This window comes from Nilaparvata lugens, chromosome 9, assembly GCF_014356525.2.
Source record: "Nilaparvata lugens isolate BPH chromosome 9, ASM1435652v1, whole genome shotgun sequence".
Classification (NCBI taxonomy): domain Eukaryota; kingdom Metazoa; phylum Arthropoda; class Insecta; order Hemiptera; family Delphacidae; genus Nilaparvata; species Nilaparvata lugens.
The window spans coordinates 24,501,143-24,527,484 of NC_052512.1; the positions used below are offsets into that span (position 1 = coordinate 24,501,143).

Consider the following 26,342-nt stretch of genomic DNA (forward strand, 5'->3'; position numbering starts at 1 on the left):
GAAGAAAGTGCTTCAGAAATTACTTCAATTTTTTCTTCGCTAATTATTAATGGCTACGTCGAAAGCGCAAATAGCTTAAGTGTACTGAATTGTAACTGTAAGTTTTGTGGTCGTTTAACTGTCATTATATGCCTGAACCACGACCCTGATTAAATTTCACATATTGTAATATTTTCTAGTTAAATCATTGGAATCATAATTTATCTTTAAGAATTTTCAAACTTTGTAAAAAGAACGTGCATGATAGCCCAGCATCATAGCACTAATTCAAATAAGCCTGTCAGCAGAAAATTATTCAAAACCTGTTTATCAAATCTTGAAACTGTACTGTTTATTAATTATTATTACTGCTCATTATATTTCAAATTTAATACTTTTTTTCCTGAGTTCGATTATTTCTTTAGCCCTTCAGATTTTGTGTTTGGCACGTTTGTACTTGTTAAGCACCGATCAGAAACGATCATTGAAATAATTGATCCAAATTTGGTTCAAGGAACAGATCTAAGTGGACATATTAAGTGGGGTCATATCGAGATTATACGTTCTCTGTCCTTACCTGCTAATATCTCAGCTTCTATCTGTGCCCTACTTCGACTTAGGAATAAAGGTTCCCACCACAGAACAGAGCAGCTACAGCATAAAGAATCATACAATAGAGCCTGAAACTTGGAAAGATTCTGTCCGCGAAGTATCTTCCGAACGGCATTTGGTATATCAAACCTAGCCTAGACCGTCGGAATTTATTAGTGGCGCAATCCCGCAAATTATATGCACCAAATTCCTTGCTCGACCTGTTTGATTTTGTGCACTGTCTACAATACAGGTAATAATTCAAGGTATCTGAATCTGGTGTCTAGCAATTGCTACACTACGACGCATACTTGAAAAGAATATTATTCTCATAGAGAAAATCATTGAACAGATCAAGGGTGTGCAGTAGTTTGTGCCTCCCACGATTTGGACTATTTAATTAAATCCTATACTGGATCTCTCAGCCTGGTGTTCTATAGTATTCATCCACACACTCATAAATTTGAGATGACAACACCGAGGATTCAGTGTAAGATTTTATACCTGTGTGACGTCTCCGTCTGGGGCATTATTCAAGTCAAAAAACCAGGAACCCCCAAGGAGCGTTACACTATCGATTCTGGTTTCTACAGAAGAGGAAATTCGTGCTTCGTTATAGGGAAGCTCTGATTAGCGCCTGATGTCCCCTCTGTTGTTGAGTAGTGTACAGCATACTACCTACATGATGAAAATCCAGGCCCTGCTTGTGTTAACAGCCAAAACGTCTCTGCTTGCATAATATCCTCCTGATCTTCAGGAAAATCGATCTTGTAGAGTGAAGTGACAATTCACAAGTCGCTTGCACTGAAGCTGAAGTCATCTCGAACAAGCTCGTGAAGTCCGTGGAATCCCACAAAGTCCTTGAGTGCTTGAGTCATTGAGTCCATGAAATCCCGCCAAGTCCTGAAGTCCTTGAGGATAAGTCCACGTACTCCGCGAAGTCCGAAGTCGAGAAGATGTAATGTGAGAACTACTACTTATAGGAATAATATTGGAATATGAATAAATAAGAAAAATATCAAATTTAATTCAAGGAAAATTTGAGGAAAGGATAAACCCCTTTACAATTATAATAGATTCCACTGTATAAAAAAACATATTTCAAAATCAAAACTACTAGACTTCTCATTATACAATCATAAAACTCTACAGCTAGCTTCAAACAAAACCTCAAAATCAATTAAATAACTTCAAAAGGGAAGAACTAAAGTTAACTTTGAATAAGAATGTGAGAAAACGATCACATTAGTATTAAACAAGATATCCAATAAGATAACTTTATGAGGAAGAAATATTTCAGCTCAAAATTAAAAATTAGATAAGCCAAGTAGCATCCTTAATGTTTGAAAAAAATTGAAATCCAATAAAATGACTTGAAATGAAATTCAATGAAGATCATGTTCAATAATACATTTATTAAAGTTTCTTTACAACAATAAAATCCGACCATTATTATTAACGTTAACAATAAAACACAATCGAATGATAACGTATTTCTGATTGATATCAAACAAAAATAAGTAATTGGTTGTAAATTATCAGAATATAAGGAACTTTTACTCTAGTTATATTTTTATTGAGAAAGCAATTTTAAGTCAAATAATTGTCTCAAATAATCTCAATGAACGTTAAAAGTTTAAAAAACGCTTGTCACTCAATGAACGACCTTGCCCTGGATATGAATAACAAAATTGACAAACACACAAATACGTGATAATTGCACTGTCCTTAACGTACAGTAGGTCACCTCAGTTCAAACGCAACAAGAATAATATCAAAACAATTAATTACTGTATAACATTACTCTTTCTCGGAACCAAATTACAATGCACCATGATTTATTGAGAAAAAACGTTAATATCATTTATTGCATGAATGCAATATGCAATCAGAATATATGATTATGTGAATGAAACAAGACTATTTATTTATCATACCATGATAAACTATCCATCAACCATATTTCCTGTTCAATTTTCCTGGAATATCATAATTTAAAATAACTGAGATATAATTAATATAATGTCGAAAAGAACATTTTTCTTCTCAAAACCATCATTATTAGAACCATGACACGATTACTTTTTACTGAAAAAAAATATAAAACGAAATGGAATTTAAAGTTGTAAACGTATAAAACTGAAACTCCGCTATCCATAGCTGAAAAATTCCCCTATAAACGTTTATTATAACCCATGAGCAATAAACTTGGTCTATATTACCATTGAAAAATATGGACTTCACCTTCAGCATCAATAATCATCAATAATATTCCAAAAAAATTCTATGAGGACTTATAATTTAAAGGCTTGAATCACAAGACCCCATTAAAAACAGACCAAATCTTCTATCTTCAACTTCTATATATATGAAACCGAAATGGCACTCACTCACTGACTGACTGATTCACTCACTTACTCACTCACTCGCAGAACTAAAAATCTACCGGACCAAAAACGTTCAAATTTGGTAGGTATGTTCAGTTGGCCCTTTAGAGACGCACTAATAGAAATCTTTTGGCGATATTTTAACTCCAAGGGTGGTTTTTAAGGGCCAACTTGTATATTCTTCTCATTCCAATATCTTAAAATTATAATTGAAATGTCCATACCATATGTTAATATAGAATAATAATCTAGAGAGAGTACCTCTTTGAAACAGTTGTTCTGGTAACTAAATTAAAAATTTTTTCAGGTTGGCATTAAGTTGAGTTGACTTTGTTAGGTTGGCACCAAGTTGAAGATTGAAATGCATTTATCCAGGACCTCCTAAATACCAATTTATCCAGTTAGCAAAAATTAGCGTTCTCTCAGCTTTTCTGCGTTTCCTCACCTTTTTCAATAATTGATGGAGGGTGGGGCAGAGCCGATTGACGAGTTAGGAAGGGTTATAAGTAATGAACCGTTCAACTTGGAAAAAAATTCTTCAATGGATTCAACTCAGTTTGGAATATAGTTTTATTGTTGATTTTTTTGAAAATTATATCAGTTAAATGGCGGCCATAAGCAGCAATATGCTATTGTTGCGTATTTTTGAAGATTTGATACGCATTTTGGCACACTGATATTGGTAAGGCCTGGATCTCTTCTCTGATTTACTCCTTTAGTTTTTCCAAGGTGTGTGGGCGATCTTTGAAAACTTTATTTTTAAGGTAACTCCATAGAAAAAGATCGCATATGCTCAAATCGGGTGAGCGTGCCAGCCACCTCAAGTCCACCCTTAGTGAGATAAGCCGCCCTGGGAACATTTGTCTCAACACATTCATTGAAATGGGCCCTGTGTGGGCTGTAGATTCATCCTGCCAAAACCATATCCCTCCCAAGTAATGTTCCTCAGCAAGTTCTTCCAATTTGGGGCGCAGAAACCTTAATAGCATTGTCACATAACGCTGGGAGGTGACATTGACGGTGATGTTGCCATTCTCAAAGAACTATGGCCAGCACGCTCACCCGATTTAAGCATATGCGATTTATTTCTATGAGATTGACTTAAGAATAAAATTTCCAAAGATCGCCCACACACCTTGGAAGAACTTAAGGATTTTAAACTTACGTTTAAAATTTCAAGTCAATCGGTTAATTGGGAATGGAGTTATCGTGTTCACAGACATAGACACACACACACACACACACCACACCACACACACACCACACACACCACACACACACCACACACACACACACACCACACACACACACACACACACACACACACACACACACACACACACACACACACACACACACACACACACACACACACACACACACACACACACACACACACACACACACACACACACACACACACACACACACACACACACACACACACACACACACACTCAGACACATTGAAAACGGAGCAATCACAATGGCAAAGGATACATCCTTGAGAAGAGTGTCTACACTTGACAGTCGGTTGACAAAGAGAGAAGGGGAAAAAAGAGGAAATTAGGGGTAAGGCTAATTCAGTGTTGGTAGGCAGATTGTAGCAGCTTCTCACATTGATCTATATCCATAGTCTTCAGCCAGTTTGAAACGATTTTTTTGTATTTGGATATTTTATATATGCCTGGCTGACTAATTTCATGAGGAATATTATTCATAATAGTGTGACATAGAAATGATATATTCCTATCACAAGCTGAGCGTAAGTTACGCGGGAGGCCCGAGTGATGAAATCGGGCATGCCTAGTGAAATGAGGGTGATTGGACTCTGAATTGAAGTATATTTTATTCTTAAACATGTACAAGAGAACTGCCTTCATGAAGAGTTGCCTATTTATTTATTTATTTAGCGTATGGCAGTATACACAACACATTTATGATCACAAAATTCGAAAAAAAAGAAAACAATAGAAAATTCATATATAAAACGAATGAAAATATCTTAGTCACTTTTGACCTGGAAATTAGAGGCATGCTTCCAGGGTATTTAAGTAGGCTATTGATGCTGGTTTTGCCACCAGGAAATCTTCATGTGCACCCGTGTATGCTGATCTGGGACACTCCTCCACTATGTGTCTCACAGTCTGGACTGCTCCACACTCACAGAAAGGGGAGTCAGCCTTCCCCCACTTATGCATCAGATAGGCACATCTACCATGATGAGTTCGTACCCTATTCAATGCCGACCATGTTTTACGAGGCAAATCGAAGCCTGGTGGCCTTTTGGCTACAAATGGGATGTCAATGTTCTGCTTTGCTGACCATGCTTGTTGCCAGGCCTCAGTTAAACGGAAACCTGAATCTAAGGCTGTAATTGCCGTCCTAACCGGTGGCTTACGAGATTGCAGACGGCTCTGATTGGCATCTTGTATATCCTCATGTATTGGCAGGCTTCGATTTTCCTGTATCTTCTTGTACTCTCTAGTGAGGGCATTCATGCGTCGAAGATTTGGGGTGGGATGTGACTCAACACCGGGAGCCATTCCACAGGGGTAGATTTCAGAACACCACCTATCATTCTCATTGAGTTATTTAGCTGAACATCAACCCTATGAACATGAGAGCTATTCATCCAAACTGGAGCACAGTATTCAGCAGCTGAAAAGACAAGGCTTAGGGCTGTAGAGCGTAATGTAGATGCTGAAGCTCCCCATGATGTTCCGCAAAGTTTTTGCATAATATTGTTTCGGGTTTTTAGTTTTTCTGCTGTCTTTGTTAGGTGCTCTTTGAATGAAAGTGTCCTATCAAGTATCACGCCCAAATATTTTGGAGCCTTATTGTGTTTAAGGCTTCTATTCTCGAATTGAATTCTTAGCTCTCTGTTAGCTTCTCTATTGTTCAGGTGGAAGCATGCAACTTCTGTTTTGCTGGCATTTGGTTGGAGACGCCATCTTCGAAAGTACCTACCCATCTCTCTCAAGTCAACTATAAGAATTTTCTCTGACTCTTCAAATGATTTACACTGTGTTGATAATACCCAGTCATCAGCATAGCCATGTTTTCTAGACAAGGTTTCTGGCATGTCAGCAATATACAGACTGAACAAGAGAGGGGCAAGAACTGAGCCCTGAGGCAGACCATTCTTAAGTTTTCTTTGTGAGCTTATATCAGATCCAATGATGACTTTGAAAGTTCTATCACTCAGCATATTATTCACAAGACGAGCTGTTATTTTACACTTGATCACTTTTAGGAGCTTATAGATCATACCTTCTCTCCAAACAGTGTCATAAGCTGCTGATAGATCGATAAAGGCAGCAGATGTTTTCAATTTCTTCTGGAAACCAGCTTCAATGCATGTTGTAGGTGATAGAACTTGATCAACACAGCTCCTGTGTTGCCTAATTCTGAATATATCAAAAGTCAGGAACAACTGATCAGATGGAAATCTTCTGCAAAGGCCAAGGCCAGCTTTTATATAATTGTTTTCTGGGTGACTGATAATAATTATCTAGTAAGGTTTTAGGCGCACCTTCTCATAAAAAAATACCATAGGACATGTCAGATTGAACATAGGCAAAATAAACGGTTCTCAGGTGATTTATACTCAAGATTCCCCTCAGCTGGCTGAACACATAAATCATCTTCCTCAACCTACTATAATGAGATATCTAACATGAGTGCTCCATGTCAGTCGACTATCTATGCATATACCTAGGTATTTGTAATCATACACGGTTTCTATCACATCACAACTGCATTCGTCACACCAATCAGCACCGCATGAATGAGCCCTCAGTTCAATGTTGGTAGGAGGAGCACGGCTGTCACGTAGGAAAATAGGCAAACATTTGGTCTTTTTCGTGTTCATACTGAGTATATTTGTATTGAACCAATTTTTCAATTGCCTCAGCTCACTTGACGCAATTCTGTAGACATGCTCCCAGCTGTCACCCTCGAAGTAGACTGCGGTGTTATCTGCAAAAAGCATCATTTCTCCAGACATGTTCTCCTGAATGATATTATTGATGTAAAGCAGGAATAGAATCGGACTAAGTGTGCTACCTTGGACCACACCATAGCTTATGTCTTGTATGTTTCTTTCAACTTCTCCAATGGACTCCAATTGGCGACGATTCAACAAAAAACTTTTGACCCAATCATGTGCTACACCAGTGATTCCTATGGCCGTTAGTTTATTTATCAGCAAATCATGATCAATAGAGTTAAATGCCTTTGCCAGTAGGTCAATAAATAGTAATAGGATATATTTGTTGTTGGTTATGCCCTGTCTCAAATGATCACTAAGCTTGAAGAAACAGTTGGAAGAGTTGCGGTCATCCCTAAACCCAAATTGGTTATCTATTAGAATGTTATTATTTTTCAGATATTTGGTGAATTGCTTCTTGGATAATTGTTCGATAATCTAAGAAATGAAGCTTAGAAGGCTGATTGGTCTGAAATTATTCAAACCAGATTTATAGAATGATGGAATGACTTTTGCTAGTTTGTGAACGTCTGGAAAAGTATCCGTAGTGAAGCTTCTATTAATAATGTGTCGGAGGGGCACTATAATAGAGTTAATATTATTTTTCAAAATACTTGCTGGTATACCATAACAGCCGGGTGAAGAACCACCACGTAGCTCTGTAACGCAATTTTCCACATCCAACTCACTTACATGTTGCAAGACAAAAACCGAGTTGCTTGGCGGGTAGTTCATATGAAGTGGGTTATCATTTTGGTTTTCATTTTTATAACATTTGCAAGAGCTTCTCCAACTTGAGAAAAAAAAATTACATTTATTGGTCACGTCATAGGTGGTAGAACAACTCTCTGTCTGGGGATTCCGGTTAGCATCATTACCATTCAGAAATCTTTGAATTGGGAATGAGTTATTCTGAGGATTAATACCTTATATCTCATTAATAGTTCTCCAAAATGATATGGGTTCAGTAGCAGACAGTAATTTTTGCCTGTAGTAGCTATTTTTGGTATTTTTCAATGATCTGTTCAAGGGTTTTCCATAGTTATTACAGTATAATTTTAGTTGTAAATTAAATGGTTGTCTGATAACAAGTCTACTCAATTTATTTCTTTTTTTTAATGAAGTTAATAAGCGAATTGGTGATCCAGGGTTTTTATTTTTTAGATTTAACGGATTTTGATTTGTGAGTAGTAACAACTATCCACTTCTTTGATTTTTCTAATAAAGGATTCGGTACATTGATTGACACTTCCTTTTGTGGTTATATCATCCCAGTTTTGTCGTGAAACAGTCTCTGATAAGTCAATGGAAGCATAGAGAGGTGCAGGTCTTATGTTGGGTGAGCTGTTCTTATTTTTAATTAGTATTGATGTCGCATAATGGTCGGTAATGTCAGCACGGAAAACAGCTGGACGGAGGACCTCCGTATTAACGTGCTTGACAAAAATATGGTCAATGCAGGTCGAAATGAAGGCCGTCCGCCTTGTGGGAAAGTTAACACATGAAACAAAACCGGCCTCATAGAGCGCATCTAGGTATCTATTACTGATATTGTTAATTCGATCTGGGGCCTGTTTCATAAAACCCTTGTAATACAGGGCCTGTATTACAGGACTTATAAATTAAAATTCACAATCCTGTGGAAATATGTTTCATAAAAATAATTCTACACTTGTAAAATCACCTGTAATATTTGCCTGTATTACAGTTCCTTTATTTTGAATTAATGTTTTAATTGGACAGCGAGCCTAATATAATATTTGAACAAAATACTACTTAAGATGTTTTAGTGGAAAATCCACATTATCAAATTTCTGTCGATGGACAGATTGCATTCATGCTGAAAAATAACTTTGTTATAATGATAAATAGTTGAGTAAATAGTTGAGAAATTATAATAACTACTAAACTAACATAACTTATTATAACAGTTATGTGAGTAGTAATGTTTCAAAAAAGTGCATTATCAAATGTTAATAATTAAATTAACGACATTAATTAAATTTGTATAATAAAAAGCATAAAACTTTATGGACGTACATTTTCTGAATATTTTCAATAACGCTTTATTGAAGAAAGCTTAATCTAAACCGTTCATAATATTGATATGTTTCCTGCATCATATTGTAAGAAATTCTGTCCTGGAAAATTCTTGGCATACGAATAATAACATAGTCATCTTTACCAGAACTAGAACTACTACCTCCATCCATTCCAACACGTTGCCTTTTCAACAAAATGTCGCTTTTCAAGATTCTACCTACACTTGTAAAAGTTTTAGGATGGTCTAAACAATGATAAAATATTCAAAATCTTACAGGCTCAGTAATACAGGAAGTTTCTTTTTATGAAACACAACTATGCTAAAGTCCTGTAGTATTTACTTGTAATACAGGCAAATGTCTTGTAAATGGTTTTACAGGGAAAATTGTTTATGAAACACAAACTTCCAAATTTCAGCTTTTACGAAACAGAAGACTTGTAGCTTTTATGAAACAGGCCCCTGAGGAGATATTACAATTGATATCACCGGCAATATTCTCGATGGTGTCGTTGAAGCTATTTCTTCTATCATTAAATACCTATCTTCAAGTCCACCGATAAAATTTGACAAGTCCAAGCCCTGACAGCGATAAACACATAAAACTCCAAACTTCTGCCCATCTTTATAGCAGTCAAAATCTGAAAAATTTACTCCTACAATATTAATATTTTTACAGGACGCATTAAGTTTAGATCTTACATAAATCAACACTCCATCATTCTGATTGAATTTAACAGATGTACGAGAACTACAGTATTCCTCTAAATGTGTTATATTCTCATCAAGACTCAACCAGGTTTCTGTCAGTATAACCATATGAAATTTGTGTTCAAGGCATTCCAAAAGAATGATAAAATCATCAAAATTTTTCCGATAACTCCTAATATTTGAATGTATAATACATAAAGCATTCATGCCATTCTCTCTCAAGTAGGCTACCTATTTCTATCTGTCGCACAAACAGAGAGAAGCTAACGTTAATATTGACAACAATTAAAATAAACAATCTTTCTGTCAATAACAAAAGATCGTTCAAAGACAAAATATTGTACATTGAACTTTTGATTTAAAAAATCTAAAATCCTGATCAATATGAGATAAATACATGATTCATATACATATGTCCCATATGACCAGGTGAAAAAATAATGAATTCTTATAATTAGGATAAAATATTTTGTTAATTAATTATTTATCCTTCATTGTTGAAAGACGATCTGGCAACAGAGCAAAGCGAGAAAGATATAGCGCTATTGACTTTGTTGAATGATAGACAAGGATAGCAATACTATAGCTAATCAAACACTGCCATTATAACGTGGACCTCACTATAGTAGCCAAAACAATTCAAAAAGAGTACTCAGATTAATATTTTCATTGATATATATTTTTTCATTGTACAGTTACAAGATATACAGCGAGTTGTTAACGAGGTAATCAGTACATCGAGTGTTAGCGAGGTGATTTACTACGACGGTGTGCTGGTGGAGAGGGTCAACTATGAGTCGCGTGACAAGTATTCTACAAGAGTCAAACATGTCAAATACATCACAGACGATGGAAAGAAATTGAGATTTAGTAAGTGTATGTCGTTTTTCCTGTTCAACCAATAATACAACATGATTGACCGAGCGAAGTGAGGTCTAAGATTCAAGTCGACGGTTTTGCATTTCTCTTTTATGTTTATATTTTTGTTTATATTCATGTTTATATGTTCCGCATTCACGGTGAAACGCAGCAATAGATTTTCAAAAAAATTGACAGGTATGTTCCTTTTTGAATTCGGCGATGATGTATATAAAAGGTTTTTTGGAATTTGACATTTTAAGGATAATACAAAAGGAAAAGGAGTCTCCTTTGAACGCCAATATTACCCTGAAAATCAGACTTAATCAGAAATTGTGAAAATCAGAATAATTAGTCATCATAAATCAGCTGTCTAGTGGACTCATATATATATATATATATATATATATATATATATATATATATATATATATATATACGTCGACGTGCCTTGTTTCAAAGTACTTGTATACCAAATTTATCCAAATTGTACAACAACTGTGGTACAAACAAACAAACAGACAAAAGCTGATCGAGTTGAAACTAAGACCTCGCAGCTTCCCTTTGGTCAATTATAAGGTGTGTACAGACTTTTGCTCTGCTCCACAACCGAACGTCACTCGAGCATGCGATTGATGATCGACCGGGGAGCAAGAGTGGAACGCGAGAAGAGCTTACATCTCCTGTAACGTTCATTATTGGTGCGAGTGCAGTGCGGGGGCTGAGCAAGTGCGGAGCGATGGCGGAACGAGGGCGGAGCGATGGCGGAACGAGGGCGGAGCGTGCGCGGAGCGGGTTGTTGGCACTTATATGTGTAGGCAGCTATATACTAACACACTGGAAACATTCATCTCTCCCCTAATTTGTTACGGTATGTGGGATCCTGCTTTTTCGTCCTCATTTACTGGAATAATATGGAGGAATTATTGGGCAATTACAATTTTCCGATAATGCATGGTTATTGTTCAACCTTTGCAGTCGGCAGGCCAGTGTAATGCTCACTGTGAACCTTGCGCCGCAGTGCAGGATGGTTTCTCAGAGCTTGGCATTGTTGTCATTTGAGATGGGTGTCTGGCTTGGAAGTGTTTCGGCCGCATTGCAGGATGACTGATAACTGTTGCTGGAAGATCAACAGCTGAGTTTTCTCGTTATTTTTTGTGATAGAGAAATTCTGATTGCAGATTCGTTCTCAACGACCCCAAGTTTAGCCTGAAGGCTCAGTATGTCAACAATGTTTTTAAATATTTGAAAATCATCATGAAAAGTCATCATTAATATGGTAGTACACCACGTTTCTGGAAACTTTTTACTGGTGACTGGAGTTATTATTGATTATAGGTAACACAAAAATCAAAATAATAGTGAAAAAGAAAACTGCTGATGAACGTGAATAAGACCACCACTCCATTGTTCTATTGTCTCGGCTGCTTGGCTGAGCCTGGCAGGAGGGATCAAATAACCGACTGGATTGATCTTTCAACTGTTCACTAGGCGGAACTACGCCAACCATTGCTGGGTGGAAGACATTACTGCGGCCGCTAGCATTCCCACCAACGTTGCTATTAATTGATGTCTCAGCGCCTAGTCCGAGTCAGACAAGCATCCAGCCTGCACTGCGGAGCTAGCTTAAGGGTCATTGTAAGGGCCAGGGTTACTGTCAAAGTAAGTTCAGAACAACTTGTATGCTTTGTCCTTCAGGTTGGAAGGACCACTCTATATAGTGAATGCCGATTCGCTTTTCAAGACATTTTTCAAGTTAAAAATATAAAGTACTGTGCAACTCACTACGTGAGAAGATCGAACTAAACTGAAAGTAGGCAGAATCCGATTGGCCGGAAACGCTCGAGTTGGGGGTCAAGCCGACTGCACAAATCCTCTCGGCTCGGCCAGGCGTTAATTTGAATGCTCCCGACTAAATCCTGTATGGTTAGCGCGCAAGCGGATTCCGCTCAGCTCGGCTCGGCCCAGCTTTGTTCTGAAAACCCACTTAGTATACATCTGTACATCATAGCCTGGGACCGAAGAGTACCCATCGTTGCTTGCCCCAAAGTGTTTTAAATCTAGTTTATAAAGATTATTAGGTTCAGGCTCATGAACTAATATGCACAAGTTATTTATAGCCTAGTGATGATATGATTCATCAACTGATTGACCCAATTACTTTCATTTTTGCAGAAGGAACGCTTTGTCTTGTTGAAGATGGAAATAGCTCAACATTTGGAATTCCCAAGTGAGTTTCAATGTGCATTTCCTTATGTCTATTGGTTGGAGTAATGATTATCTATAATGTACCAGCTTCCATGTTATGAAAAATCTGGTGTCGCGCACTCACACAACTTTCCTTGCTGTTATGAAAATTGATCACCTGAAGCTAGTGTTCCCGCGCATCTCAACTCTACTATTCAAAGATCTGAGCCAGCTGGTGACAGGGCAATAACGCTGGATACACACGAGATCTGCTATCCCTTCATAGTGAAAGATTAATTTAATAGAATCAACAGTTGCCAACAGTTTAATGTGAATGATCACATTTTCTCAAATTTCAAGCTTATTTTCAATTTCAGGTGAAAATGTTACTTGACATTAATTGAAAAGATTTTCATGCTTAATCTTTTCCACTCGGAATTTTTCATTTACATTATATCTGAGACCTGATAATTGGAAATCTAAAATCAAACTTTGCATAGATGGGGCAGAGCTCCTGGAGTTTTTACAGATATGTGACTTGTGGCAGTTGATAGAGCTTATCAATGACTATTCTAGGTATGAATTTGATCAAAATCGTTAAAACCATTTTCGAGAATATCTCGAATACCCTGTTTTTGACAACATTTTCGCCATCTTGAATTGCATTTGATCGAAATTGTTCATGTCGGAACCTTATAGGCCAGTTTCACACGGCAGAGACCTCGCTCCTGGAATATCATATTACGGAAGATCATATTTCATATTTTGCAGCTCTCCTGTACTTTCACATGGGGATCTTACGAATAAGCCGACAGATCTAACAACTATGCCGCCGTTTGCGAAAAGTATGACTCATCACTTTTTCTCAAAGTCTAACTTCCTTAAAAATATAGATAGAAGATTTCTGATTTCGGATTTGGATTCCCATTTTCAAAAATACCCGAAAACAAGGGAGTTATAGCTGTTTTTAATATAGCTTTCCATTATCATATGATTATATAGTACGTACTAAGATAATAATACTCCTGCCTCACAAAGGGACAGGCAAAGGTTTTAAGAAGTTTTTGAACACCTGAGAAGTTTATACATAAAAATTTTTATGTGAAATAAAATTTCACATAAATGTGACATTAAATGTGACATAAAATGTGACATAAAATTTTTAAATGAATATTTTACAAGCTATACGGTAGATTTAAATAATATTTGTTTCTGAAATTTGTCTGTGACATTTTCAAAACTATTAAATAATTTATTGCTACTTTCAGTTTGTATTCTATCTTATAATAAATGGCTAAAAAAATTAGTAAGTAATTGATAGATCGATGGTAATCTGCTCAATAAATCGAGGTACCTACTGTATTGGAACATCAATGTTTTGAAGAATTTTGTCATCACTAAATTTAGACTGACTTTTGCAGTTGGTATTATGTAAAACTTGTGAGGAAGAGGGAGAAAGCGAGAGAGAGAGAGAGAGATCACCTCCAAAGGTCCAGAACAAATTGAGCATTTTGGGTGTGAGTCATTGATTTCTCAATATTCAATGACTACCGGACTACCTAACATTTCTTCATAAAATAAATGTTTCAATCAAATCAATAATTCCTATATTGACTGAATGTATTTAAAATAAATAATTCATTCCTATATAATGTATTCTTATTTTCAATTCATTTACATATCAACTGAAAATTTCATATAAATGTTTATTGAAAATTTCAATCGTTGATTGAAAGGTAATTCTTAGATAATTAGATGAATTAATTTAGAATGGATAGGCAGTACTTTCCTTTGATGTCTAACAAAATCTTTATGCTGGGATCACCAAATCTTAGTGTAGTTTTTTTTAAATACAGCAATGAATCAATAGAGAAACTAAAAACATGCTGAAGAAAGCAAGCAAAATTGAAAAACCTATAAATAATAGATTTTCAAACTATTCCAGGAACTAGACCGAGGAAAACAAAATCATTATAGAAATATCCTACTTACCAAACTTTTTCTGTTGGGAAATGGTTAAAGCTTCGAAATCTTCTTTGATCACTCTGCAAACTTCCATCCAACTTTTGACAACTTCATTCCGGTCCTTTTAGATGTCAAGACTCTTATCCCAAAGAGCAGGTCGGTTGCAAACTGCAGTAATTAACAGCTCCACATCAAACTCGGACATCGCGTAATGACAGGTGTCAAAGTCACGTCAACAACTGACAAGTCAACAAGTGTCAACTGGAGAAGTGAGTGAGAAAGCCCAGTGCTGCCATAATGCGAAAAGCATAACCATTGTACCAACTATTCTAAATTATCGTACTGTATTTCGTAAAGCCATACTTTGTTAAAGCCAGTTACTCAGAAAGCGTTTTTTTGTTGTTCGATGTTTTGTCGTCCTTATGAATTCTGTTGAAGCAAACATATTGTTATTTAAGAAGTTGTGATGAACCTGTATAAACAATTCATAGAATTCTTAGAATTCATAGGAACGGTAAAAAATCAATTTTACGAAAATCGATGTACATGTAACTGGATTTAGAAGATCAATACGATAATGTTCTTTATCACAATTTAATCATAGAAATGTTTAAGTGAAAACGTTGGGCGCAAACCTTCTGCCATGAGGAGACAAATAAATTTATGAAAAGCTTGATAGCTTGAATAGTGATCTGATATTTGTTACACGTTTTTATTCTAAGACATAATATGTCTTAGACTAATTTTTAATGTTTCTTCAATCGGCAGGAAAACTTTGGTTTTTCAAAGTTATCTTACTCCCTTATTTTGGGGTATTTTCAGAAATCAAGATAAATAACCTACCAAATTTCCTACACGAATACAGTGTAAGTTGTATTATAATAGCTACAGTACTTACGTACTGTATAGTACAGTACCTGTTCGTTTTTACCGTATAATTATATGATAATAGAAAGCTTTATTAAAAACAGCCATAACTTCCTTGTTTTCGGATATTTTCGAAAACGGGACTTACGCTTTAAAGAATTTGGGGTCGCTGAATCCAAATCCGAAATCAGAAATCTTCTATCTATATTTTTAAGGAAGTTAGACTTTGAGAAAAAGTGATGAGTCATCCTTTGAGCAAACGTCGGCGCGTAGTTGTTAGATCTTGCCTCTGCTTGCCTCGAGGGGAAAAGACGTGACAAAACGAGGTTCCTGGATAGGAGTCACCATGTGAAAGACACGATTTGACTCAATGTACTTCGACAAAAAAAACGAGAACACTGTTCAGTGTTCAAGTTGCACGTCTCCTTCGTGTGAAAGAGGCCATAGTGTAAGGACCTTAAGTTCCAAATTTCAAGTCATTCCATTAAATGGGAGATGAGATATCGTGTCACACATACACTCAAACACACACACATACACACACACACACACACACACACACACACACACACCACACACACACACACACACACACATACACACACACACACACACACACACACCACACACCACACACACACACACACACACACAACACACACACACACACACCACACACACACACCACACACACACACACCACACACACACACACACACACCACACACACACACACACACCACACACACACACACACACACACACACACACACACACACACACCACACACACACACACACACACCACACACACACACACACACACACCACACACACACACACATACAGACCAATACCCATAATCCACTTTTTTGGACTCAGGGAACCTTGAAACGTATAGAAATTTAGAAATTGGGGTACCTTAATTTTTTTCGGAAAGCAATACTTACTTTCCTCACCTATAGTAATAGGGCAAGGAAAGTAAAAATATATACTTTATTCAAATTATCAAAATCCTATGTTTCCCTGTCTGGAGAGAGGAACAAACTGAAACGAATGAAAAATTTGGACAGAAGAAAGAGAATATAGATTGTAACTCTCCTTTATGTGTGTGTGTGTGTGTGTGTGTGTGTGTGTGTGTGTGTGTGTGTGTGTGTGTGTGTGTGTGTGTGTGTGTGTGTGTGTGTGTGTGTGTGTGTGTGTGTGTGTGTGTGTGTGTGTGTGTGTGTGTGTGTTTACAGGATATATCTCATCCCCCAATTAACGGAATGGCTTGAAATTTTGAACTCAAGGTCCTTACAATGTAAGGATCCGACACGAACAATTTCGATCAAATGCAATACAAGATGGCGGCTGAAATGACGAGAATGTTCTCAAAAACAGGGTTGCTCGCGATTTTCTCGAAATCGGCTTTAATGCTTTTGATCAAATTTATACCTAAAACTGTCATTGATAAGCTCTATATCAACTGCCACAAGTCCCATGTCTGTGAAAATTCCAAGAGCTTCGCCCCATCAATGCAAAGCTTGATTCTAGATTCTCAATTATCAGGCTTCAGATACAATCTAAACAGAAAATTTCGAATGGAAGAGATTGGGCATGAAAATCTCTACAATTAATGTTCATCAGCATTAAATTTTCACTTGAAATTGAAAATAAGATTGAAATTCGAGAAAATGTGATTATTCAATTGCAAACTGTTGGCAACTGTTGATTCTATTAAATCATTCACTATGAAGAGATAGCAGACCTCGTGTGTCTCCAGCGTTTTTGTCCTGTCACTAGCTGGATCAGATAATTATTTGAATAGTAGATTTGTGATATTGAGTTGCGCGTGAACACTAGTGTCAGGTGATCAATTTTCATAACCGCAAGAAAAGTTGTGTGATTTCCAGATTTCCAGTTCCAGATTTCAATTAAGAATCTATTTTATTTATGCAAAATTTCAAGTTAATCAGTTGAGTATTTCAGACGTGATGATGTGTCAAACATATTTTTTCCTATCCTGTACGTGAGTTCTTTCCTTTATTGTAGTATAGATAATATAATAAAATATTGCATTATATATATTTGAATGGAATCGTTGTAATGTGTAATGTTGTTGTTTGCTATCCTGAATAACAGCTTTCATAAACACATCAAAGATGAGCGAAAAGAAGAAGCAATGGAGAATCCAAATCCATTTTTGAACATGAGAGATAAGCAGAAAGAAAAAACATTAGAGAATTCAATTCAACTCTCAAACAGTGGCGAAACTCTGAAGATTGGCAAGTCGATGGACTCTCCAAGATATCAATTTCTTGGAGATGTAACGTGAGTCTTATAATGAACATATCACTATAGTGAGGTTCACGTTATAATGGCTGTGTTTGTTTGGAAATGGTATTGTTATCCTTGTCTATTATTCAACAAAGCGGATAAAGCTATCTCATTCTTGCTTTGCTCTGTCGCCAGATCGTCTTTCAACAATGTAGAATTAATAAATAACAAACTAAATATTTCAACTTATTTTATTATGAAAATTCATTATGAAATTATTGAAAAATATAATTTCTTCAAATCATTTATTTTGCCATACAATGAATACATAGGTATTCAAAAACATATAAAATGGAATACACAATTTCATAATCGAAAGTATAAAATAATAAAATAAAAAGTAAGCATAAATAATACCAAAATCATAATTAGATACTTTTCATGTGTAATTTGGCATCTCCAGCAAAAGGAAATAAGCCTTGCCCGCTGATGAGAGTTGCAATCAGTTAGTTATGCTAGAATAAATTTGTTACATTGGTTGTTCCCTAGTTTTACACAATAATAGAGAAATAGTTATTTGTGCAACTAGTGTGCAAAGTGACAGTTTGCTGCACCAAAAGAAACATTTATGCCCGAGCCGTAGGCGAGGGCGGAATGGCTTCTTGAGTGCAGCAAAGGAACTTTGCGTACATATTTCACATTAAATTCTTCTTACAGTTACCATTGAATATGAAAAGTGGGTAATTATGGATAAAATGATGACTGAAATCCATCAAATGTTTGTGTGTGTGATGCTGTTATTAATAACAACCTCAATTCATTAAAAAATTAATAATCCAATTGAAGTTGAAAATTCTCAGCCAAAGCTCTCATTTTTATTCATTCAAGAGTCAGAAAAAATACAGATAAAACGAAAAAATCGCATTCAAAATACACGCCAACAGCTGGTTGTGATGACTGCAAAATGGCTGAACCGACAAGCGTGCGACCTAGTGGGAAGAACCGTACCTAACTTTCTTTCATCCAGCTAAAAACAGTATTCAGATATTTAGAATTATGATTAACTAGAATTACCGAAAAATACTATAAGTAAGACTGTAGGCAATAATAATAATAAGTCTTCATTGTTAAATATAGAATCAGGCGTGCCACAAGGCTCAATACTTGGCCCTTTTCTTTTTCTTGTCATGATAAATGATCTGCCTGCCTACATAGGGTCTGATACGGTGCTCAACGCAGATGACACTACATTCTTGCATACAAATAATCCAAGAGACGGAGAGTACGATGGAACGAGCATCTCTCTGGTTCAGGGCGAATGGCTTTCTGAATTCAGATAAGACAGAAAGAATCAATTTCAATTTGAAATACGGAGCTACTCTCAACGCATCTAGTGTACCACACCAGATTTTTTCCATTTGAAAAGAGAATATTGAATTTTATTGTTGTTTTCTTGCTCTAGATGCACAAGAACCTCGGAAGGAAGTCAATACTCACCACTATTTACCACAAATGTTTATTACAAAGAGGATTTAGGCAGTGGGATGGCTATAGAAACTCGAATAAGTGAAAAGGAATTTTCAAAATTCTTCACCATTATCAGAAGAGAGGTTTATTCATGTTCTGTGAGTATTGGATATTTATTTACTGGGCCGTTTTCCAAGCTCGGGATTTATCCAAGTTCTAGATTTTGAACAGCTGGAGTCAGAAAGTTTGCTTCTTACTTTCCTTGCCCTATTACCATAGGTGAACCATAGGTTACCTTGCCATAGAGAAACAATAGCATAAGTAGATATCCCATGGTACAGGGCGTTTATGTCGCAACTTTTACTGTTATCTCAAGCCGACTACTGTCGATTGTTGTCGATTTTTACTGTTTTGTCCGGGTAAGAGTGTATGAAAGGCACAATATTAGAGACCAGCGTCATAAAGCTTCACGGGAAAGAACTACGTGGACTGTAGGCTTGAGATGAAAGTTGCGACATAAACGCCCCATTCCATGGGATATCTACTTATGCTATTGTTTCTCTATGGTATTGCTTTCTGAAAAAAATTAAGGTACCCCAATTTCCAAATTCCTATACGTTTCAAGGTCGCCTGAGTCCGAAAACGTTGTTTTGGGGATTGGTCTTTATGTGTGTGAGTATTGAATATTATTATTCACTGGGCCGTTTTCCGAGCTCGGGATTTATCTAAGTCCTAGACTTTAAACATCTGGAGTCAGGAAATTTTCTTTTTACTTTCCTTGCCCTATTACCATAGGTAAGGAAAGTATTGCTCTCCGAAAAAATTAAGGTACCAATTTCCAAATTCCTATGATGCCCCATGATACTGAGAGAAGTGATATTCAAAAGAAAAACAAATATTTGCGATGTTTCCAATTTTATCATAAAAGTTGAATTTCCTTTTAATCCTTCAACCCTGAAACTCATTTAGCACTACTAGGATATCGGGGATGATATTCTACACCCAATACTGACGTTCAATTGGAAATTTGAGAAATTCTTAATTTCACACGATTTGGCAACCCTGTAATTTCTTCGGATGGAGGGCCAAGTCTCAACTTATTTTACACAAACTATAAAATAGTCATTGATAAGCTCTATCAACTGCCACAATTCCCGTATCTGTGAAAATTTCAGGAGCTACGCCCCATCTAAGCAAAGTTTGATTTCAGATTCCCAATTATCAGGCATCATATACTTTTGGATACGCCCATTCCACCCACTAGGTTATCTAATATTTGTGAAGTATTGCTAAAACACAGATGAGCTTCAGTCAGATATGGGTCGCGGTCAGTAGCCGTACTGACAGATGGAGATACCGGACCAACACTCCTCCCCCTATCTTGATTCTTTACCCTCTGTTTTTGTCGCGAGGTATTTAACTTCAAGGAAAGAGTATTTGCCCGTGCCGTTGCTGGCCGATTCGGTCTTCGGCCTCTGAAATACAGGGTGGGTGTTAAGGGAGATTAAGATAACCCTATACAAGGAGACGGATCCCGATATCAGATCCCTACAAATAATTTTATTTATAAAGGTAGTACGCAGTCTGAACCAACTGCGTATTGACGGCGGGCAGACTAGATTTGCGAGCCCGGAAAGAGGTTCGACTATAGGGTTTAAGGTGAGGGCTGTATGGTGAAGGTAGGGCGGAAGTATGGAATTGTTAGTGGTATTCAATAATTCAGAATTTGTCAACTGCGCGACGGTTATTGAGGAATGATCTGTGACAGCCCTTAAGGGAATTTAAATCACTCTCAATCATCCGAAACGCTTTTAAATTAATAGACAGTATGTCGACTATTATGAGATGATAGAAGGGATCTTCACAGACACAGTCTGTAGAATAATATCAGGAAGAAAACAGTATGTCGCTGTGAAGGTAAGAAAGGATTTTCCAGGATTCCCCACAAGGAAAATATCGAGTCAGAGACTTCTATTTCAGGAAAATATTTGCTTCTACAGGGGAAAGGTCTCTGAGAATTTTAGAAAGGATTTGCGGGTCTGAAAAACCGCGGCTAGGATGATCTCGAATCTGAAACTGAGAACTCAAGGAAAATTGGGATTTTCCTATAGGGAATAACATCTAATCAGAAAACTGCTATTACAAAGGACAGGGATTTCCCTACAAGGATAAAAGTTCACAAGGAAAATTACTTTTAAAAAGAACAGGGTTTTCCCTACAAGAATAAAACCTAACCAGGAAAATTACTCTCGAAAAATAACAGGGATCTCCCTACAAGAATGAAAGTTAATTGAGAAAATCTATTCTAAAAAAATGAAGCTACCTTACTACATGAAAGGAAACAAATATTGACAACCAGTCCTAACAAACCATTACCTGGATCGTCATGAATCCTAATACAGAGAAATTATGAACTGATTCTCAATTCCCGTACTTCACTAAAAATATCAAGAAGCAACAGAACAGAGTCTTACCAATTAAGTGCTCTAGAATAACGCTTCAATTCGCGAAGGATTCGGTATCTACCGTAATCAAACCAAATAGAGCCCAGCCAAATTTCCCCTTAACTGTTTGACATGGCAAACTTAAGATCCCTATAGGTTTCTAAACCAAGGATAACTCGAACACCCGAAAGTCGGAAAAAGTAACTACAAGGAAAAATATCCCCAAGGAAAATCTACCTTCGAGTTGTTGGGAACTCGACTCACAAGATTTTATTTAATTAAACACAAAAGAGAATAATTCCTCTATAGTAAACCGGGAATGTCGCACAGAGAGGAGAACGTGACCCGTTCACACACCCGATCACTGAACAATTAACTCGACCCCGGGGTCTACGTGCAGAGCAGGGTCACGGAAAAAACAGGTGGCCGGGGGAGTCCAATAGGAAACTCAGAGGACGATCACGCAACCAATCATGTGACAGGGAATGATTCAGATGATCTTGATGCTAAGGATGCATCTATGATGACAGTATTACTGATTCCTATAGTAAAATGAAGAATATTATCCAAATCATATACTAAATGACGATACATGGTCAGCTAGAGGAAGTAGATCAATAATCGACTATATCTTGGTGAATCAGCAACTGGCAAAGCAAGTAAGAGATGTAAGAGTTTTTAGAGGTGCAGATATCCACTCTGATCATTATTTGCTGGTAGGGAAAATCGATTTGTTTGCTAAATGATATCATTCATCATCTCCAAGAAAAACAACCGAAGAAAAGGTTTTCAAGGTTGGTCTTTTGCAAGAGGAGAGTGTTAAACAATTGCAACAAAATCGATTGAACACCTACCTATCTAGAATTCCAACAAAGGACACCACAGATGAGGAATAGGAAAATCTACAGATAGCCATCAAACAGGCAGCCACAGAAGCACTTGGCACACGAGTAAAGCAACAAAACCAGAAAGGATTGAATATTTGGAATAGTGAAATCAGAGATGCAATAAATGAAAAGCAAAAATCTTACAAGAATTGGCTTAACAACCAAACAGATATAAATAAGTAGATCTATAAGCAGGCAAGAAATCATGCAAAAAGGATTACAAGACAAGCAACCCAACAAGCTTGGGATGTCTTCATATCAAATGTTGAGACTGATATACATGGGAGACACGAATTTGCTTATAAATTTCTTAAATCGATGGGAAAATCAAGGAAGGAGAATGAGAAAATTGATTGTATCTCTGGAGCAGAATGGATAAGCCATTATAAGGATTTATGGTTTGATGAAACAGTGCTCAACAGTGTAACAGTACAGTGTGCTAACTGTCAAGTTGGCAATATCACCATTGATGAGTTGCTGCTAGTGATTAAACTGTCAAAGAACAGGAAAGCAAGTGGTCTGGATGGAATAAATATGGAAGTTGTGAAATATGGAGGTATTTTCCTGCATTTGAGACTACTAGCTTTGTTCAATATGTGCTGGAAAACTCACAGTATCCCTACAGAGTGGGAAACCTCAAATGTGGTGTCGATACACAAGAAAAAGGATAGAGCTAACCCAGAGAATTATCGTGGAATAAGCCTCTTGAACACTGGATACAAGTTATATGCTGACATCTTGAACAGACGCCTGAGAGTTATTGCAGAAACACTGATAGGAGAAGAGCAGATGAAGTTTTGCCGAGGAAGATCATGTGTGGATGCTGTATTCACCTTAAAGAAGATCATCGAGAAAAATCGTGAATACAATTGTGAAACTCACATGGCGTTTATTGATTGGCAGAAAGCATTTGACAACGTTTCAAGGGCCAAATTGTGGGACATAATGCTCGTAAAAGGATATCCCAAACATCTTGTTGCTGCAATTGCGGGTGCATACACCAATACAGATATCGTTATCATGTCCGGCAATAATAGAAAAACGGGAAAAATCAAAATAAATAAAGGTGTAAGACAAGGGTGCCCAATGTCGCCTTCTCTCTTCAATATATACACTGACGAGATTCTGGAAATTTGGAATCGATATGTTGACGCAGGGATAGAGCTCTGCAAAAATGTTTTTATGAATTCTCCACTATATGCTGACGACACTGCGATCATTTTCAACACGGAAGATAAACTACAATATGCTCTTTTCAAGTAAAACGAAATTGGGTAGGACTTTGGCATGAAAATCTCACCTCAAAAATCCAAGATAATGGCATTCAGGAGAAAGTGGCCAGTCAGAACAAAAATCGTGATAGACAATCAAGCATTAGATCAAGTGAGAGACTTCAGCTACTTGGGATGCCGCATTGCATTCGATAAGGATGAAGATGTTGGTGTAAAAGTGGCGAGATTCAGTGCGGTCTGCGGCACTATAAGACGAGCTATAGGAAGGCGAACGAGACAAGATACCCAGCTGAAGTTTTACAGAACAATGGCGATTCCGTTACTAACATACGGTAGCGAGGCTTGGGTTTTAAACAGACAAACTGAATCTCGTATACAAGCTGCTGAAATGAGATTTTTACGAGCGGTCAAAGGTTGTAGTTGACTGGATAAAATAAGGAATGACAACATAAGAGCTGAATTGGATGTAGAACCGCTATTGGATATTCTGGAGGAATATCGGGAAAATTGGTCTACTCATTTATTCAGAATGCCATCCAATAGGCTCCCAATATACAATCCCGAAGGAAAGCGAGGCATAGGAAGACCAAGGAAGAAATGGATGCCGGTACAGGCCAATAGAGCCTAAACCTTGTAAGAAGATGATGATGATGATGATGACGATTCTCCTTTCATCACAAAATTCACTTCGTGACAATACAATTTGAACAAAAAATTTCAAGTAGAAAATATTGAACATGAAAATCTCTACAATTAATGTTCAGTAACATTTTCATCTAAAATTTAAAACAAGCTTGAAATTCGAGAAAATGTGATTATTCAATAATTGCAAACTGTTAGTAACTGTTGATTCTATTAAATTATTCACTGTGAAGAGATAGCAAACCTTGTATGTCGACAGCGTTATTTTCCTGTCACCAGCTGGCAAAAAATCTTGTAATTGAGATGCGCGTGAACACTAGCTAGCGTCAGGTGATCAATTTTCATAACGGCAAGGTTAGTTGTGTGAGTGCGCCTTTATGATAATCTTCATTTCTATGAATGGAAACTTTCTTCCTCGACGAAATGAAACATTCCTAAATAATTCAAAATAGCTGGAACTCTACACTATTTTCTCTTAATATTATTTTGTGTTAAGTTTTCTAGTTTTTCGAAATTTAATTTGATCGTGGACTACGATTACGCCCCGTTTTGGGAAGCCAATTTTCTGACTCCAGCTGTTCAAAGTCTAGAACTCAGCTAAATCTTGAGCTCGGTGAGCATTTATTTCCCAATGATACTGATGTGTGAGAAACCATCTTAATTGTTCAATATGCCTTGGATCAAGGTATTTATACCAAGGTAAACCTAGGTATTTATAGAACTTATAGTTATTTATAGAGCTGTGGATGGATCCATATTCTCTATCAAGTCAGATTGAATCTTATTATTTTCAGAGGCCTAAAACATATAATAGTTATTTTCGAGTTGTCAATGAAGGGATTGGTAAGGTACCCATCAAGACGCTTTATCACAGACACCAAGTTAAAGATATAAAGATCATAAGAGTACCAGGAGGTTTTTCGGTCCGATACAAAGATGTCATGTATTTCAACGATAACTGGAAACAAGGGTATTTCGGCAAGTATCTCAATATTAAATTGAATTTTCAATTATTTTTCATGGATAATTACCAACTTCTCAACTACACAGAAAGTATCTCAATATCCTTCATTCACTCACATTAGATTTTAATGATGTTAAACAAAAATATCAACGATGGCTTGAAAAAGCCAGAAGGAATTTCGACAGGTCTTACCACTGCAACGTGAGTGGTCACAGCTGGATTCTCTCATGTCAGTAACAATGAAAATATAACTATTGAGGTCCACACGTTATAATGGCAGTGTTTGATTAGCAATGGTATCGCTATCCTTGTCTATCATTCAACTCCGCTTCGCTCTGCTGCCAGATTGTCTTCTCACAATGTAGAAATGATAAATAGTAAACAAAATATTCATTTTGATTATGAAATTAATGAAAAATATAATAAAATATAATTGATTATTGAACAGTTGATATTACGTACATCAATAAACCTGTATCAGCTACGGATATGATGACTGATGAACGAATAAATGATTGGAAAACTGTAGTAATTGCATACAATGAATTCTTCAGCTGACTGAAAGATAAATTACAACAAACGTTTTCTTGTGCACTTTCAATGTTTTCTTTATATCCCGAAGGAGTGAGTCAATTTTGTTGTCCAATGAACGTGACCTGTAAAAAGGTTCGAAGAATACGTTTTCAAAATTTGATGCTGATTGATCAATTCTTTCTAACGATATTGTAGAACATACAAACCAACGAGCAACGGTCTTGGAATTAATGGAGCAAGAAGATAAGCTCTGTGGATCAAGTTAGCTCTATAAGTTAGTTATCTCTCCCAAGTTTAGGCATATTCTGTTTATTCAGGAATCTTCAATCTCAACAAA

At 36.6% G+C, this 26,342-nt stretch overlaps 1 protein-coding gene across 1 annotated transcript in view; it reads left to right on the plus strand.

Annotated features, from left to right (window-relative positions):
* Window positions 1-26,342, plus strand: part of LOC111056207 — a gene marked incomplete in the record, with an annotated part of 336,828 nt that overhangs the window by 34,068 nt on the left and 276,418 nt on the right. The window contains 5 exon segments of the mRNA XM_039435672.1: window positions 10,396-10,570; window positions 12,734-12,788; window positions 17,701-17,889; window positions 19,298-19,460; window positions 25,302-25,485. Coding sequence (XP_039291606.1) covers window positions 10,396-10,570; window positions 12,734-12,788; window positions 17,701-17,889; window positions 19,298-19,460; window positions 25,302-25,485 — 766 coding nt within the window.